The following is a 15,509-nucleotide window of genomic DNA, read 5'->3' as shown; positions in this document are numbered from 1 at the left end:
CTCAGACCACTTCTGTTTTTCTGAGGCTGGGCAGAGAGAGAAATGGTCATAAGTTGTCTTTTTAGTTCCACCACAGAATGTCAGTAAAAGGAACAGAGTCATTTCACACAGTTTTGTATTTGCATTTGCATTTTGCAACCAAACAAAAGAAACAGTTGAGTTACCATGGTAAAGATGGGCAATACCAGGGGTATTAAAATAATAATAATAATATTCAATTTAGCAGACGCTTTTATCCAACGCGACTTACAGTCATGTGTGCATAAATTTTTACGTATGGGTGGTCCCGGGGATCGAACCCACTACCCTGGGCGTTACAAGCGCTGTGCTCTACCAATTGAGCTACAGAGGACCAAATCTTACCCTAGGAGGGCCGGAGTACTGCTGGTTTTCTGTTCTACACCATCTAGAACCTAAAAGGGTTCTTCGGCTGTCCCCATAGGATAAAGCCTGTTTAGAACCCTTTTGGGTTCCATGTAGAACCCTTTCTGCAGAGAACCAAAAAGACAGTCAAAAAATTAATCACAAGGAATAAGGTTCTGAAGTGTCTGTCCTATAACTAGGAGACATAAGAAAGATCAGGAAATATTTAAGTTTTTTTTTGGACACATTTAACCCCTTATTTCTGTTGGCACAAAACGACCATACTTCCATTAGTTTGTATGGGTTACCTTCAGACTAGTCCCGTGACACTTGTGGGGGTCGTAGAGCAGAACACCATTGTGTTTCTTGAGAGTCTCATCTTTTCATAATAGTTAGGCCAAAAACCGTTCGGACGCTACAGATGTTTTCGTGAGAAGACCGATTTTCGGGACGTCTCCTGGTCTTGACAAAACACCGCTGTAGCTCGGCCACCTTCCACCACAGATGAGGAAGGGTGACACAGGCGGATGCGGTGGATTGAGACACAACCCATGCAACAACAAAAAAAAAACGGATATCTCTAGTGAATATAATGCAATCCTTTTAGATTTTATAATATTATATTATATTCTGTGAATCTTTTTGCATTTTCCAGACAAATAGCTAGCAATAAAGTGCACAATATTGTCCAAACTGATGTGTAAAGGCACTTTCTGTAATCATGAGCGTGTCCAATATGACGTAGGCTACAATATGAAGGACTCTTTAGGCTACTTTAAAATGTTACACTTTATTCCCTTAGAAAGCGATAGTATTTGCTTTACCAGCCCCTTTGCAATTTGTATCCATTGCCACTTTTTATCCATGTTTTTTTTTAAATCATTTGTTTTATAATAGGCCATCATATTAGAGATTCTTCAAAATACCGATTTTGGTATCCTATTCTTCATAAGACCTGCTTAAAATACATTTTTACATTTACATTTTAGTCATTTAGCAGACGCTCTTATCCAGAGCGACTTACAGTTAGTGCATACATTATTTTATGTTTTTCATACTGGCCCCCCGTGGGAATCGAACCCACAACCCTGGCGTTGCAAACGCCATGCTCTACCAACTGAGCTACATCCCTGCCGGCCATTCCCTCCCCTACCCTGGACGACGCTGGGCCAATTGTGCGCCGCCCCATGGGTCTCCCGGTCGTGGCCGGCTACGACAGAGCCTGCCCACAACCAATGCACGTAGGCCTACAAAGCGGTTTTACTGTTTTTTAAAACAGGAGGATATTAAATTATATTTATTTGTACGGCTGTGGACAGGTGGAGGATATCGGGACAGTAGCTTATTACTCCCAGTCTTAAATCGTTGGATAACAAATACAGGCTGTAATGATGAGAAAAAAAAACGAAACCGATTGACTATTAAAGTGTGCTGTTTGTCGATTTATACTGCTTGTGGAATAAGGGGGAGGGGCCAGGGAATCAGACAGTGATCGGATCATCTTGAGGTGTAACCATGGCTTCTGACTGTGCCTCTCCAGAAGGAGGGACAACAACAGGAAGTGGAGGGACAACAACAGGAAGTGGAGGTGTCAGGCAACTGAGAGGGGAGAAGTGAAACCCTTCCTGGACTTCACCACCACAGGTAGACATTATCAATAGATATCTCCCATTTCATCAACGAGTCGTCAATCGGCCACCCTAGCATAGCATTCACAGTAGAAACAGAAACGGTTTTCCAATACGGGATGTAAATGTAAATGTTGAATTTGTGCTTTTTAGAGAGTACTACTAGTTTGATTCCATCAGTGTCCCTCGGAACTCCCGTGATGGTTGGAGTTTATTTTTATTTTACAAACAACAAAACTGCAGTGTCCGACATATAACGGAATTACCGTTCCTTCTGTTAGAATAGCACTCTCTAGCGGTGGTAGTTGTCATGGTAGTCCCACACAAACGTTGTACTCATCGTAGATAGTCAATCATTGAGAATCAGCGTTTTACTCTGAGAGTACATGGTCTCATCACTCTCTGTCCCTTTATCCTTAAAATGATACTATTTGACTACTTGTTAGTTGTACGTATTCCAGGGGAGGCTGGTGAGGGGAGGACGTCTCATAATAATGTCTGGAATGGAGTGAAATGGAATGGTATCAACATGGAACTATAAACTATAAACCCGTCCTCCGATTTATAAGTGCCACCAGCCACCACTGGAATTCACCCATTTTCTAATGTGACCAACGGGTCCAACTTCCTGCTTCCCCTGTGATGCAATAACCATTCTGTCATGGTCTGGTGTGTGTTGTGTTGTGTTGTTGTTTTGTTCTCTAGAGTAAAAGAGGATAGAAATGTTTTTACAATTGATGTTCGTCTACAGTTGATAGTGAACGTGTACACACCCCTTGCACAGTCTTTACATTTTGCTGCTTTAAAATTATATTTTAAAAGAATGATTAAATTAGATTTTTTTTCTCTTACAGATCGACACAACCGACTCAACATTTTCAAAGTGAGAATAATTACAGAAAATATTCAAAATTATGGGGCTCTATCCAATCAGATCCGCTTTAGCCGACATCCGCATAGCAGTTGTTATGACGTGTCGGAGGTGGAACTGCTTTAGAACTGTTAAATCCACAAGTGAATTTCCATTATTTTGCATTATACCTAAAGTGGATATTGCCATTGGCTGCACAGAGAACTCCCATGCAGCCTTGTTTCCAAGTTCCAACACTGGAATGTGAGATATAATCTACATCCTCCATTATGATGATAGAAATCCTCTTTATATTGTTGACTGTTTTTTTCAATTTGAGCGTAACTATTTACAGTGGGGGAAAAAAGTATTTAGTCAGCCACCAATTGTGCAAGTTCTCCCACTTAAAAAGATGAGAGAGGCCTGTAATTTTCATCATAGGTACACGTCAACTATGACAGACAAAATGAGAAAAAGAATTCCAGAAAATCACATTGTAGGATTTTTTTTATGAATTTATTTGCAAATTATGGTGGAAAATAAGTATTTGGTCAATAACAAAAGTTTCTCAATACTTTGTTACATACCCTTTGTTGGCAATGACACAGGTCAAACGTTTTCTGTAAGTCTTCACAAGGTTTTCACACACTGTTGCTGGTATTTTGGCCCATTCCTCCATGCAGATCTCCTCTAGAGCAGTGATGTTTTGGGGCTGTCGCTGGGCAACACGGACTTTCAACTCCCTCCAAAGATTTTCTATGGGGTTGAGATCTGGAGACTGGCTAGGCCACTCCAGGACCTTGAAATGCTTCTTACGAAGCCACTCCTTCGTTGCCCGGGCGGTGTGTTTGGGATCATTGTCATGCTGAAAGACCCAGCCACGTTTCATCTTCAATGCCCTTGCTGATGGAAGGAGGTTTTCACTCAAAATCTCACGATACATGGCCCCATTCATTCTTTCCTTTACACGGATCAGTCGTCCTGGTTCCTTTGCAGAAAAACAGCCCCAAAGCATGATGTTTCCACCCCCATGCTTCACAGTAGGTATGGTGTTCTTTGGATGCAACTCAGCATTCTTTGTCCTCCAAACACGACGAGTTGAGTTTTTACCAAAAAGTTATATTTTGGTTTCATCTGACCATATGTGATTCTCCCAATCCTCTTCTGGATCATCCAAATGCACTCTAGCAAACTTCAGACGGGCCTGGACATGTACTGGCTTAAGCAGGGGGACACGTCTGGCACTGCAGGATTTGAGTCCCTGGCGGCGTAGTGTGTTACTGATGGTAGGCTTTGTTACTTTGGTCCCAGCTCTCTGCAGGTCATTCACTAGGTTCCCCCTGTTTGGTTCTGGGATTTTTGCTCACCGTTCTTGTGATCATTTTGACCCCACGGGGTGAGATCTTGCGTGGAGCCCCAGATCGAGGGAGATTATCAGTGGTCTTGTATGTCTTCCATTTCCTAATAATTGATCCCACAGTTGATTTCTTCAAACCAAGCTGCTTACCTATTGCAGATTCAGTCTTCCCAGCCTGGTGCAGGTCTACAATTTTGTTTCTGGTGTCCTTTGACAGCTCTTTGGTCTTGGCCATAGTGGAGTTTGGAGTGTGACTGTTTGAGGTTGTGGACAGGTGTCTTTTAGACTGATAACAAGTTCAAACAGGTGCCATTAATACAGGTAACGAGTGGAGGACAGAGGAGCCTCTTAAAGAAGAAGTTACAGGTCTGTGAGAGCCAGAAATCTTGCTTGTTTGTAGGTGACCAAATACTTATTTTCCACCATAATTTGCAAATCAATTCATTAAAAATCCTACAATGTGATTTTCTGGAAAAAAAATTCTCAATGTGTCTGTCATAGTTGACATGTACCTATGATGAAAATTACAGGCCTCTCTCATCTTTTTAAGTGGGAGAACTTTCACAATTGGTGGCTGACTAAATACTTTTTTTCCTCACTGTACACGGCAGAGGCTCAATCAAGCTAGTCGTCTTGACTACTTTCTTATGTCATTCTCGCTGGCACCAAAAGTTTAAAAAGTGTTGATGGGGGTCAGAATGCGGTCGGACCATCAAATAATTGGCATGTACATTACTCTTACTGAATTTCCACGTGGGCGAGGATATTGGAAATGTAATCAAAGCCTATTGGATGACAACTTGTTTTTAACCAGGACAGAAGAATTTATAACTGACTTTTTCCTACATAACATAGCAGATCCCCTTATTGTATCGGACACTTTTAAATGTACCTTTTAAAGGACATGCAATTCAATACTAATCTTTAAAACAAAAGCAATTAAAGTCAAAATAATCCATATTAAGAAAGGAAATAGAGGGACTAGCAGTACAGATAGATAGCAATAAAAACAGTACCATAGAGGTACAGAATACGTTAAAGGAAAAACAAAAAGAAATGGAGGAACTTATTCAAGAAAGATCAAGTGTAATATATTATAAAAAATAAAGCAAACTGGATGGGACATGTCTGTGTTGATTTGATGGCCTCATGGCCTTATATATCTGTAGCTCAGTTGGTAGAGCATGGCGCTTGCAACGCCAGGGTTGTGGGTTCGTTTCCCACGGGGGGCCAGTATGAAAATGTATGCACTCACTAACTGTAAGTCGCTCTGGATAAGAGTGACTGCTAAATGACTAAAATGTAAAATGTAAACATGGGGAAAAATGCACTTTTTTGTTGTTGTAAATCTTCAACATAGAAATGCTACCAAAAATACTTTTCTGAAACTTGTTACAAATGACGGAGTCACCCATGATTCACCAAACTATATTTTAAAAGACAAAGCAAAGTACTTTAAGCATATATTTTCGTTTCAGTCTCCTCCATCTCCACTAACCTATTAAAAATGTAAAATTAATAGCTGTACAGAAAGATTCACATGAAGGCCAAATTACAGAGGAAAAACTTCTTGATGCAATTAAAGCCTTTATTAAGTCCGGGAAAACTACAGGGCTGGATGGCATACCAGTTAAGGTATACCAAACCTTTTTTGATGTACTCAGAGGACCGTTATTAGCATGTTTTAACCACTCCTATAAAAATTGTAGATTATCAGATACTCAACAAGAAGGTCTGATTTCATTATTACTGAAACAGGACCCAAATTGTAAATTTAAAGATCCAGTCCATTTAAAAAACTGGAGGCCCCTTACACTTCAGTGTTGTGATGCAAAAATTCTAGCAAAGTGCATAGTGCTTAGAATTAAAGAGGTATTGTCGGATATTATTCATCCTAATTAGACAGGTTTTTTACAGGGACAATACATTGGACATAATATAAGACAAGTACTGGAAACAATAGAACACTGAAATATCTGGAAAACCAGCTTGTATTTCTTTCATCACATTCCCAGTGGGTCAGAAGTTTACATACACTCAATTAGTATTTCGTAGCATTGCCTTTAAATTGTTTAACTTGGGTCAAACGTTTTGGGTAGCCTTCCACAAGCTTCCCACAATAAGTTGGGTGAATTTTGGCCCATTCCTTCTGACAGAGCTGGTGTAACTGAGTCAGGTATGTAGGCCTCCTTGCTCGCACACGCTTTTTCAGTTCTGCCCACAAATGTTCTATAGGATTGAGGTCAGGGTTTTGTGATGGCCACTCCAATACCTTGACTTTGTTGTCCTTAAGCCATTTTGCCACAACTTTGGAAGTATGCTTGGGGTCATTGTCCATTTGGAAGACCCATTTGCGACCAAGCTTTAACTTCCTGACTGATGTCTTGAGATGTTGCTTCAATATATCCACATAATTTTCCTTCCTCATGATGCCATCTATTTTGTGAAGTGCACCAGTCCCTCCTGCAGCAAAGCACCCCCACAGCATGATGCTGCCACCCCCGTGCTTCACGGTTGAGATGGTGTTCTTCGGCTTGCAAGCCGCCCCCTTTTTCCTCCAAACATAACGATGGTCATTATGGCCAAACAGTTCTATTTTTGTTTCATCAGACCAGAGGACATTTCTCCAAAAAGTATGATCTTTGTCCCCATGTTCAGTTGCAAACCGTACTCTGGCATTTTTATGGTGGTTTTGGAGCAGTGGCTTCTTCCTTGCTGAGTGGCCTTTCAGGTAATGTCGATATAGGACTTGTTTTACTGTGGATATAAATACTTTTGTACCTGTTTCCTCCAGCATCTTCACAAGGTCCTTTGCTGTTGTTCTGGGATTGATTTGCACTTATCACCAAAGTACGTTCATCTCTAGGAGACAGAACGTGTCTTCTTCCTGAGCGGTATGACGGCTGCGTGGTCCCATGGTGTTTATACTTGCGTACTATTGTTTGTATAGATGAACGTGGTACCTACAGGCGTTTGGAAATTGCTCCCAAGGATGAACCAGACTTGTGGAGGTCTACAATTTGATTTCTTTTGATTTTCCCATGATGTCAAGCATCCGGATCCCGCTTTACCATTCCAGGTAGAGGTAGACGCGTCCGAGGCCGGTATTGGGGCCGTCCTCTCACAACGGTCTGGCACACCACCTAAGCTCCGCCCCTGTGCTTTTTATTTTAAGAAGCTCAGTCCGGCGGAGCGGAATTATGATGTAGGGGACAGGGAGCTGTTAGCCGTGGTACAGGCCCTAAAGGTGTGGAGGCATTGGCTTGAGGGGGCTCAACACCCTTTCCTCATTTTGACGGACCACCGTAACCTGGAGTACATCCGGGCAGCTAGGAGACTGAATCCTCGCCAGGCCCGCTGGACTATGTTTCTAGCCCGGTTTGTGTTTAAAATCACTTACATCCCTGGGTCCCAGAACGGGAAGGCAGATGCCCTGTCTCGGCGGTATGACACGGAGGAGAGGTCCGTTGAGCCCACTCCCATACTACCAAAGTCTTGTCTGGTGGCACCGGTGGTATGGGAGGTCGATGCAGAGATCGAGCGGGCGTTACGCACCGACCCAAGTCCTCCACAGTGTCCAGTGGGTCGGACGTACGTTCCGCTCGAGGTACGCGATCGCCTCATTTATTGGGCTCATACGTCCCCCTCCTCTGGACATCCAGGTATCGGCCGGACAGTTCACTGCCTTAGCACTAAGTACTGGTGGCCAACATTAGCCAGGGATGTGAGGGTTTATGTCTCCTCCTGTTCGGTGTGTGCACAATGTAAGGCGCCCAGACATTTGCCCAGGGGTAAGCTACAACCCCTGCCCGTTCCACAACGACCCTGGTCCCACCTCTCGGTGGACTTTGTTACAGACCTTCCCCCCTCACAGGGGAATACTACCATCCTGGTCGTTGTGGATCGGTTCTCGAAGGCCTGTCGTCTCCTTCCCATGCCGGGTCTCCCTACTGCCCTACAGACCGCTGAGGCTCTGTTTACCCATGTCTTCCGGCATTACGGGGTACCCGAGGATATAGTGTCTGATCGAGGCCCCCAGTTCACCTCCAGAGTGTGGAGAGCCTTTATGGAACGGTTGGGGGTTTCGGTGAGCCTTACCTCGGGTTACCACCCGGAAAGTAATGGGCAGGTTGAACGTGTCAACCAGGATGTGGGTAGGTTTCTGAGGTCTTATTGCCAGGGCCGGCCGGAGGAGTGGGCGAGATACGTTCCGTGGGCCGAGATGGCACAGAACTCTCTCCGCCACTCCTCCACCCAACTAACCCCTTTCCAGTGTGTGTTAGGGTACCAGCCGGTTCTGGCACCTTGGCACGAGAGCCAGATCGAGGCCCCTGCGGTGGATGAGTGGGTGCGGCGCTCGGAGGAGACATGGAACGCTGCCCACGTTCATCTGCAGCTGTCGGCATAAGACGAGCGCCGATCTCCACCGCAGTGAGGGGCCTGTATACGCACCTGGAGATCGAGTCTGGCTCTCGACCAGAAACCTGCCCCTCCGCCTGCCCTGCCGGAAGCTGGGTCGGCGGTTTGTGGGGCCATTCAAAGTCCTGAGGAGGTTGAACGAGGTGTGTTACAGGTTAGAACTGCCTATTGATTACAGGAATATTAACCCCTCGTTCCATGTGTCTCTCCTCAGGCCGGTGGTAGCTGGTCCACTCCAGGACTATGAGATAGAGGAGACTCCTCCGCCCCCGTTGGACATCGAGGGGGCTCCGGCGTACACTGTGAGGTCCATCCTTGATTCGAGACGCCGGATGGGGGGTCTCCAATATCTCGTGGAGTGGGAGGGGTACGGCCCGGAGGAGCGGTGCTGGGTGCCGAGGAGGGACATATTAGACCTGTCCTTGCTGACCGAGTTCCATCGGGGTCATCCTACGCGCCCTGCTCCGCGTCGTCCTGGTCGTCCCCGAGGCCGGGATCGGCGCACGGCTGGAGCCGCGCGTCAAGGGGGGGGTACTGTCACGGTTTCGGCCGAGGCTGCTCCTCCTCCTTGTTCGGGCAGGCTTCGGCGGTCGTCGTCCCCGGAGTACTAGCTACCACCGTTCGATGTTTCATGTTTGTTTGGTTTTGTCTGTTTGTACACCTGTCCCTTGTTAGTGTTTGATTTGGTTTCCTATTTAGTTATCGTGTGTTGGGTCAGGTGTTATGTGTGATTGGTTATTGTCTAGCTGTTGCTCTCGTTATTACTCTCGTGTTTTGTTGTTTTCGAGAGTCCGCACTGTGTGCGCTATTGTCTTTTTACGCACGTTGTATTTTGTGCGTAATTTGTATTTTGCCTCCCGGTTGGGTTGGCTGTTCGCCTGTTTGGTGCTGACTTCATTTACTAAAGTCTGTTCACGTACGCCCGTGTTTCCTGCGCTTGATTTCCACACCGCATCTACACTCAGCTACTGACAACCCCACTTTCAAGAATTGCCTTTTTCCCTTTATTCAGATTACAACCTCTGACTTTCCGTTATTTGAAAATGAAATAATCTCCAAAATATCGCTATTTTTAAAACAAGCCATAGAAAGTTGGTTGCATTTTCAGTTTAATCCACCAGAAAATACAACACATATAACACATATTATGGTTAAATTAAAATATACTAATTGATAAAAAAAACAATATTTTGGGGAATAAAAAAAAGTGGAGTTATGTCACACAAGCAGCTAACAAAAATATATGGAAATGTCTGCTCTACTCAGAATTACAACCAATTAATTGCAGCATTACTGCAAAAACGGAAGAGGCAAGTGGAAGGGGGAGAAAGTAAGGTACTTGTCTGTCGGCCCTGCATTAAAGACCGAAATTGGCTAAAGAAAATTCTGATAAATAAAAAAGTATACCAGTTTCATTTAAGGACCAACATTTTTTACAGCTGTGCCATATAGATTGCAAAATAGTTGGGAAGAGATTTTCGATGTACCGATTCCATGGCACATGGTTTATGAACTGATACACAAAACAATGCTGGATTCAAAACTTAGTTTTTCTATTTTAATTATTTTAATTCTTGCAACCAATAGAACGTTAAATATATGGGGGATACAACCTATGCAGATTTTGCTGCGAAGAGATCATTAGATCATTTGTTTTTGTGCTGTCCTTATGTAACTTGTTTTTGGTCGCAAGTTCAGGAATGGCTGAAGAATTGCAACATTTACCTGGAGCTAACTCTATAAATAGCACTGCTGGGTGATTTTAAAAAGTCATAGTCAATCGATCAATAATATAATAATACTCTTGGCAAAAAATGTTTATCTTTAATTTACAATCTGTAGAATCTATGAGAATATAAAGGTTCCGAACATTTGTGAAAAAAAAAGAAAAAACTACTCTGTGGTGTGAAGACATATGCAATCAAGATATCTTTGTTTTTTATTTGTAATTAATTAGGAACATTTTCTATAACTTTCTTTTCACATAGAAAATGTGGAGTCTGTTGTGTAGATCACTAGAAAAAAAAAATCTAATTTAATGCCTTTTTTAGATTTAATTTGAAGGCAGCAAAATGTGATGACTGTGCAAGCGGTGTGTAGACTTTCACTAGGCTATAGGCACTGGATAACAGTGCATAGTGTTTTGTAAGATGTATTAATCGTTGCAATTTAATATTTTTTAACATATGCCCTTTTTCTTCTTGCATGCATTATAGATAAAGACATTTATTACGCCATATTTGTTTGATGAAAGATAAGTTTGGCTTTTAATTTGTGAATGAAGTCAGCATAGATAAATTCATTTTTGTTCATTTAATCATTTTTACTTAAGCAGATTTAAAATAAGCTTAATGCTCTTTCAATATTATTATTTTTGCATTTCTGTAACTGTTACTAAAATAATAAATATGCAATATGTATGTCAAATATGGACTATTTTCAGTTGTAACAACCTGTAATTTTCCAAAACCTCCACTAGATGGGAATGTTGGCTAAATTCTGAATTGTTCATGTAACAGTATCGCTTCCGTCTCTCTCCTTGCCCCAACCTGGGCTCGAACCAGGGACCCTCTGAACACATCGACAGTCACCCACGAAGCATCGTTACCCGTCGCTCCACAAAAGCCACGCCTCTTGCAGAGCAATGGAAACAACAACTACTTCAAGGTCTGAGCGAGTGAAGTCACCATTAACAAGCCGTTTCACACCATTACATTCAGAAAATTCAGAGATTCCCTCTGTTACCCTACTTACCTGAAATGAGATAGAAGACCAGGACCTACCTGAGGGGAGACCAGGACCTACCTGAAGGGAGATAGAAGACCAGGACCTACCTGAGGGGAGACCAGGACCTACCTGAAGGGAGATAGAAGACCAGGACCTACCTGAGGGGAGATAGAAGACCAGGACCTACCTGAGGGGAGATAGAAGACCAGGACCTACCTGAGGGGAGATAGAAGACCAGGACCTACCTGAAGGGAGATAGAAGACCAGGACCTACCTGAGGGGAGACCAGGACCTACCTGAAGGGAGATAGAAGACCAGGACCTACCTGAGGGGAGATAGAAGACCAGGACCTACCTGAGGGGAGATAGAAGACCAGGACCTACCTGAGGGGAGATAGAAGACCAGGACCTACCTGAGGGGAGATAGAAGACCAGGACCTACCTGAGGGGAGACCAGGACCTACCTGAAGGGAGATAGAAGACCAGGACCTACCTGAGGGGAGACCAGGACCTACCTGAAGGGAGATCGAAGACCAGGACCTACCTGAAGGGAGATAGAAGACCAGGACCTACCTGCAGGGAGATAGAAGACCAGGACCTACCTGAGGGGAGACCAGGACCTACCTGAAGGGAGATAGAAGACCAGGACCTACCTGAGGGGAGACCAGGACCTACCTGAAGGGGAGATAGAAGACCAGGACCTACCTGAGGGGAGAGCAGGACCTACCTGAAGGGAGATAGAAGACCAGGACCTACCTGAGGGGAGACCGAAGACCAGGACCTACCTGAAGGGAGACCAGGACCTACCTGAAAGGAGATAGAAGACCAGGACCTACCTGAGGGGAGATAGAAGACCAGGACGGTGAGACAGGAGATGAGCAGACAGGGGATGATCAGGTTGATGGTGTAGAAGAGAGGCAGTCGTCTGATGATGAAGAAGTATGTGATATCAGGGTAGATCTCATGACAGCAGTCGTACTTCTTGGTGTTGTATGTTCCCACTGCATTGATGATGGCCCACTCCCCACTCTCCCAGTAGTTGTTCAGATCCACAGTGTTCTAGGGAATAGAGATCAACCGTCCCACTCTATGAAGGCTTCATATGGCATACACAAAGGCTTCATAAGCACTGTGTAGATACAGTTGTTCAGATCCACTGTGTTCTAGGGAATAAGAGATACCCTTTAGTGTCCCTTATGGGAAGATTGTCACACACTGCTGGCTCTGATCAGCTCTCAGTGTGGCTTGACAATGACAGCAATGGAGTTAGCAAGAACACAAACAGATCTGGGACCAGGCTAATGTATAAAACATAAACACTGTACATACACACTAGACACATAGACAATACTTACATTACCTGTGTCGTACACATCTTGTACAACATTTTTACAACAGTACCTGCTTGAGTGATTGATTGTTTGATTGATTGATTGATTGATTGATTGATTGATTGATTGATTGATTGATTGATTGATTGATTGATTGACTGACTGACTAACTGATTGATGCAACCCCATACCTCGATGCGTTCCAGGTCAATCTTAGCCTTGTCGTAAGTCCAGGAGCCAAACTTCATCTTACAGTTCTGCTGGTCGAAGGGGAAGAAGGTGACGTCTATAGAGCAGGAGGACTTATAGATGGCCGGGGGAACCCAGCGCACCTTCCCATTGTGGAACAGGTGGGCCTTGGTCATGTGGGTCACGGCGAACTCACCGTCCGCACTGGAGAGAGGAGAGCAGAACACAACAGAACAGAGATTACTGAAGCAATTGTACACGAGAGGGCGCCTTAACAACTTTTTTTAGCACGGCTGTGCTGCGGTCGTAGGTACGAGTCGACAGCCGAGTACCGTATATCATTGGCATCGTTTGCCAAGCAAACCCTCTGGTTGTTAGTTGGATTGGCCTTCTCAGTTCGGCCAGGTTGGTATGGGCATGCACAGCCATAGCCACGGGAAGTAGTGGTGCTGGAGGTGCTGCAGGTGCTGCAGGTGCTGGAGGTGCTGCACCACTCCTAGTGCTGAGATGGTAAAACTGCAAGAATTTGTGTTGCAAAAAAAGTTTATTTTTTTATTTTTTTCATTACATTATTGATATAATTGACAATGGGATTGGGGTAGGGGAGAGAAAAACATGTTTTGGAAGCGGTGCGCTCATGATGGGCTCTTATCTATTCAGTTGTGGGCGTTTGGCACGCTCTGCTGTATGATAGACAGTTCAGTTTGAGTTGAGTCTCTCCCTCTCTGTCCCTCTCTGTCCCTCTCTGTCCCTCTCCCATAGGCAGCATGTTGAGTTTCAAGTTTGGGGAAACGGACTTTCACCATAAAAACACACCTTTATAATAAAACATTCCGTGCATCTGTCGTTGCATTTGCAGACGTATGTAAGATAGCCTACTATTCCTAATGTGATGAGTAGATTGGATAGTCATAATGAAGGCAAATATAACTCAATCGTAGTTCGCAAAAAAAAAAAAAACTGCAGTGTTCAATGCATGGCTGAGCACATGGTGGTGTATAGCAGGCCATAGGCTACTATCAGAATGGTTTCTTCTCCTTTCCTTTTGTGATTATAAACACATTTCATTCAATTCTACTGCACTTTATATGACTGGAGACATTAGCAGAATAATTTTTTTTAAACAACAAAAGTTACAGGGTAGTATAGGCTTCTAGGTTACAGCCGATTCTGATGAAACAGGTCAAGAAAGACGACCTTGTCTCCATTTAATCTAGGCCCATGATTCCGGAGACACTTGAAACCCTACTTCTTTAAGGAATACCTGGAATAGTATAAAGTAATCCTTCTTCCCCCACAAAAGGTATATATATATATATTTTTTTTAAAGGTGGTTGTACCACTGGCTATCATAAGTTGAATGCACCAATGTGTAAGTCGCTCTAGATAAGAGCGTCTGCTAAATGATGTAAATGTAAAAAGGGGACTGGTTGGCTTCGACTCTGTTTGCCTTTCACAAATGTCAAAATACCATCAAAACATAGGCGTACCGTTTGGAAAGTAAAATGCCTACAGCTGAAAATAGAAGACTAATCTGTCTGTAGAAGCAATTTTTAAAAATTTAATCAACAGCTTTTGAGGGATTCTGAGCGAACAGCACTGTTTTTTCAAAGAAGCGTATCTTGAGGTAGTGGTGCGAGCGCATCGGCCATCACCGCTGAGTAGCCCGTGCTTCGTCTTCATTGGGTGAATCAGTATCAATGGAAAGTGTATTTTAGGGAAATTTGGCGCCGGACAAGTGACTGGGAAGATTTTAATTGATCTGACATTTCAGAAATGTACGGGTCATCCATATGCATTGGGTGCGTAACCCATTAGGGCGTCAACCAATGCAGCCAGCCCCATCAATAAACCAGGGATGTTGGCGAAATGTGCCACATTTACGTGTCCTTAAAAACAGCCTATAACAAATTACAAAACACTATTCCTTGTGTTTCGATGTGTAGGATATGCAAAACGTTATAGCCTATTGTTTTATTGGTTTTTCCGTTCCTAAAACAATAATTGTCCACCTCACGGTTCAACTGTCAGAGATTTCAGTACTAGAGAGAGAGAGAGAGAGAGAGCTTGCATTTCTTTATTAGTGAGTACGGTTACATAGTCAGATTGATATAATAGTTATTTTAAAACGTTTACATGCTTTGCAAGAAGAACGATTTCTCTAATAATCCTGTTTACATGGACACATCTGAAATCAGGCTACCTGATGGAACTCTGATAAATGCAAAAAATCTCCAATCAAAATAAACGTCCTACCACAGCGCCCATGTTATTTTTGGGAAGTATATTTGATTCTGAGTTAGCACATATAACGTGTGTATGTGAAAGCTATTTCTAAGACGCATTGTTCCAAACTCACTTCAATGGTTCCGCTGGTGCTAGCACATGCTGTAGATCAAATACATCGCTGGAACACCGATTATGGGGTTCACATGTCCTAATAATTTGAAAGATTGCTCAGAAAACCAGCTATTTTAATCGGCATATGCTTACTTGGATTATGACCTTACACCGATTAAGATAAGCAGAGTAATGCTAATGCCATATTCAGCCTACTGCCTTAATCAGTTGTGGTAAACTGTGGGGTGTTGGGTTGAGCGCACAGAGATGGACACAGAGACAGGGAGGTTCTAGTAAAAAAAATAC

General features: G+C 43.5%; 1 protein-coding gene across 1 annotated transcript in view; it reads right to left on the bottom strand.

The window, feature by feature from the left end:
- The window catches only part of chrna2b (cholinergic receptor, nicotinic, alpha 2b (neuronal)), a 32,570-nt gene that overhangs the window by 3,979 nt on the left and 13,082 nt on the right, over window positions 1-15,509 (bottom strand). The window contains exons 3-4 of the mRNA XM_084149296.1: window positions 12,866-13,067; window positions 12,180-12,402 (exon numbers count right to left, since the gene is read on the bottom strand). Of these exons, the coding sequence (XP_084005422.1) occupies window positions 12,180-12,402; window positions 12,866-13,067 (425 nt within the window). The remainder of the gene's footprint in view (window positions 1-12,179; window positions 12,403-12,865; window positions 13,068-15,509) is intronic.

This window comes from Coregonus lavaretus (genome assembly GCF_964263955.1).
Source record: "Coregonus lavaretus genome assembly, chromosome: 31".
Classification (NCBI taxonomy): domain Eukaryota; kingdom Metazoa; phylum Chordata; class Actinopteri; order Salmoniformes; family Salmonidae; genus Coregonus; species Coregonus lavaretus.
This window is presented reverse-complemented; position numbering and strand designations above follow the sequence as displayed.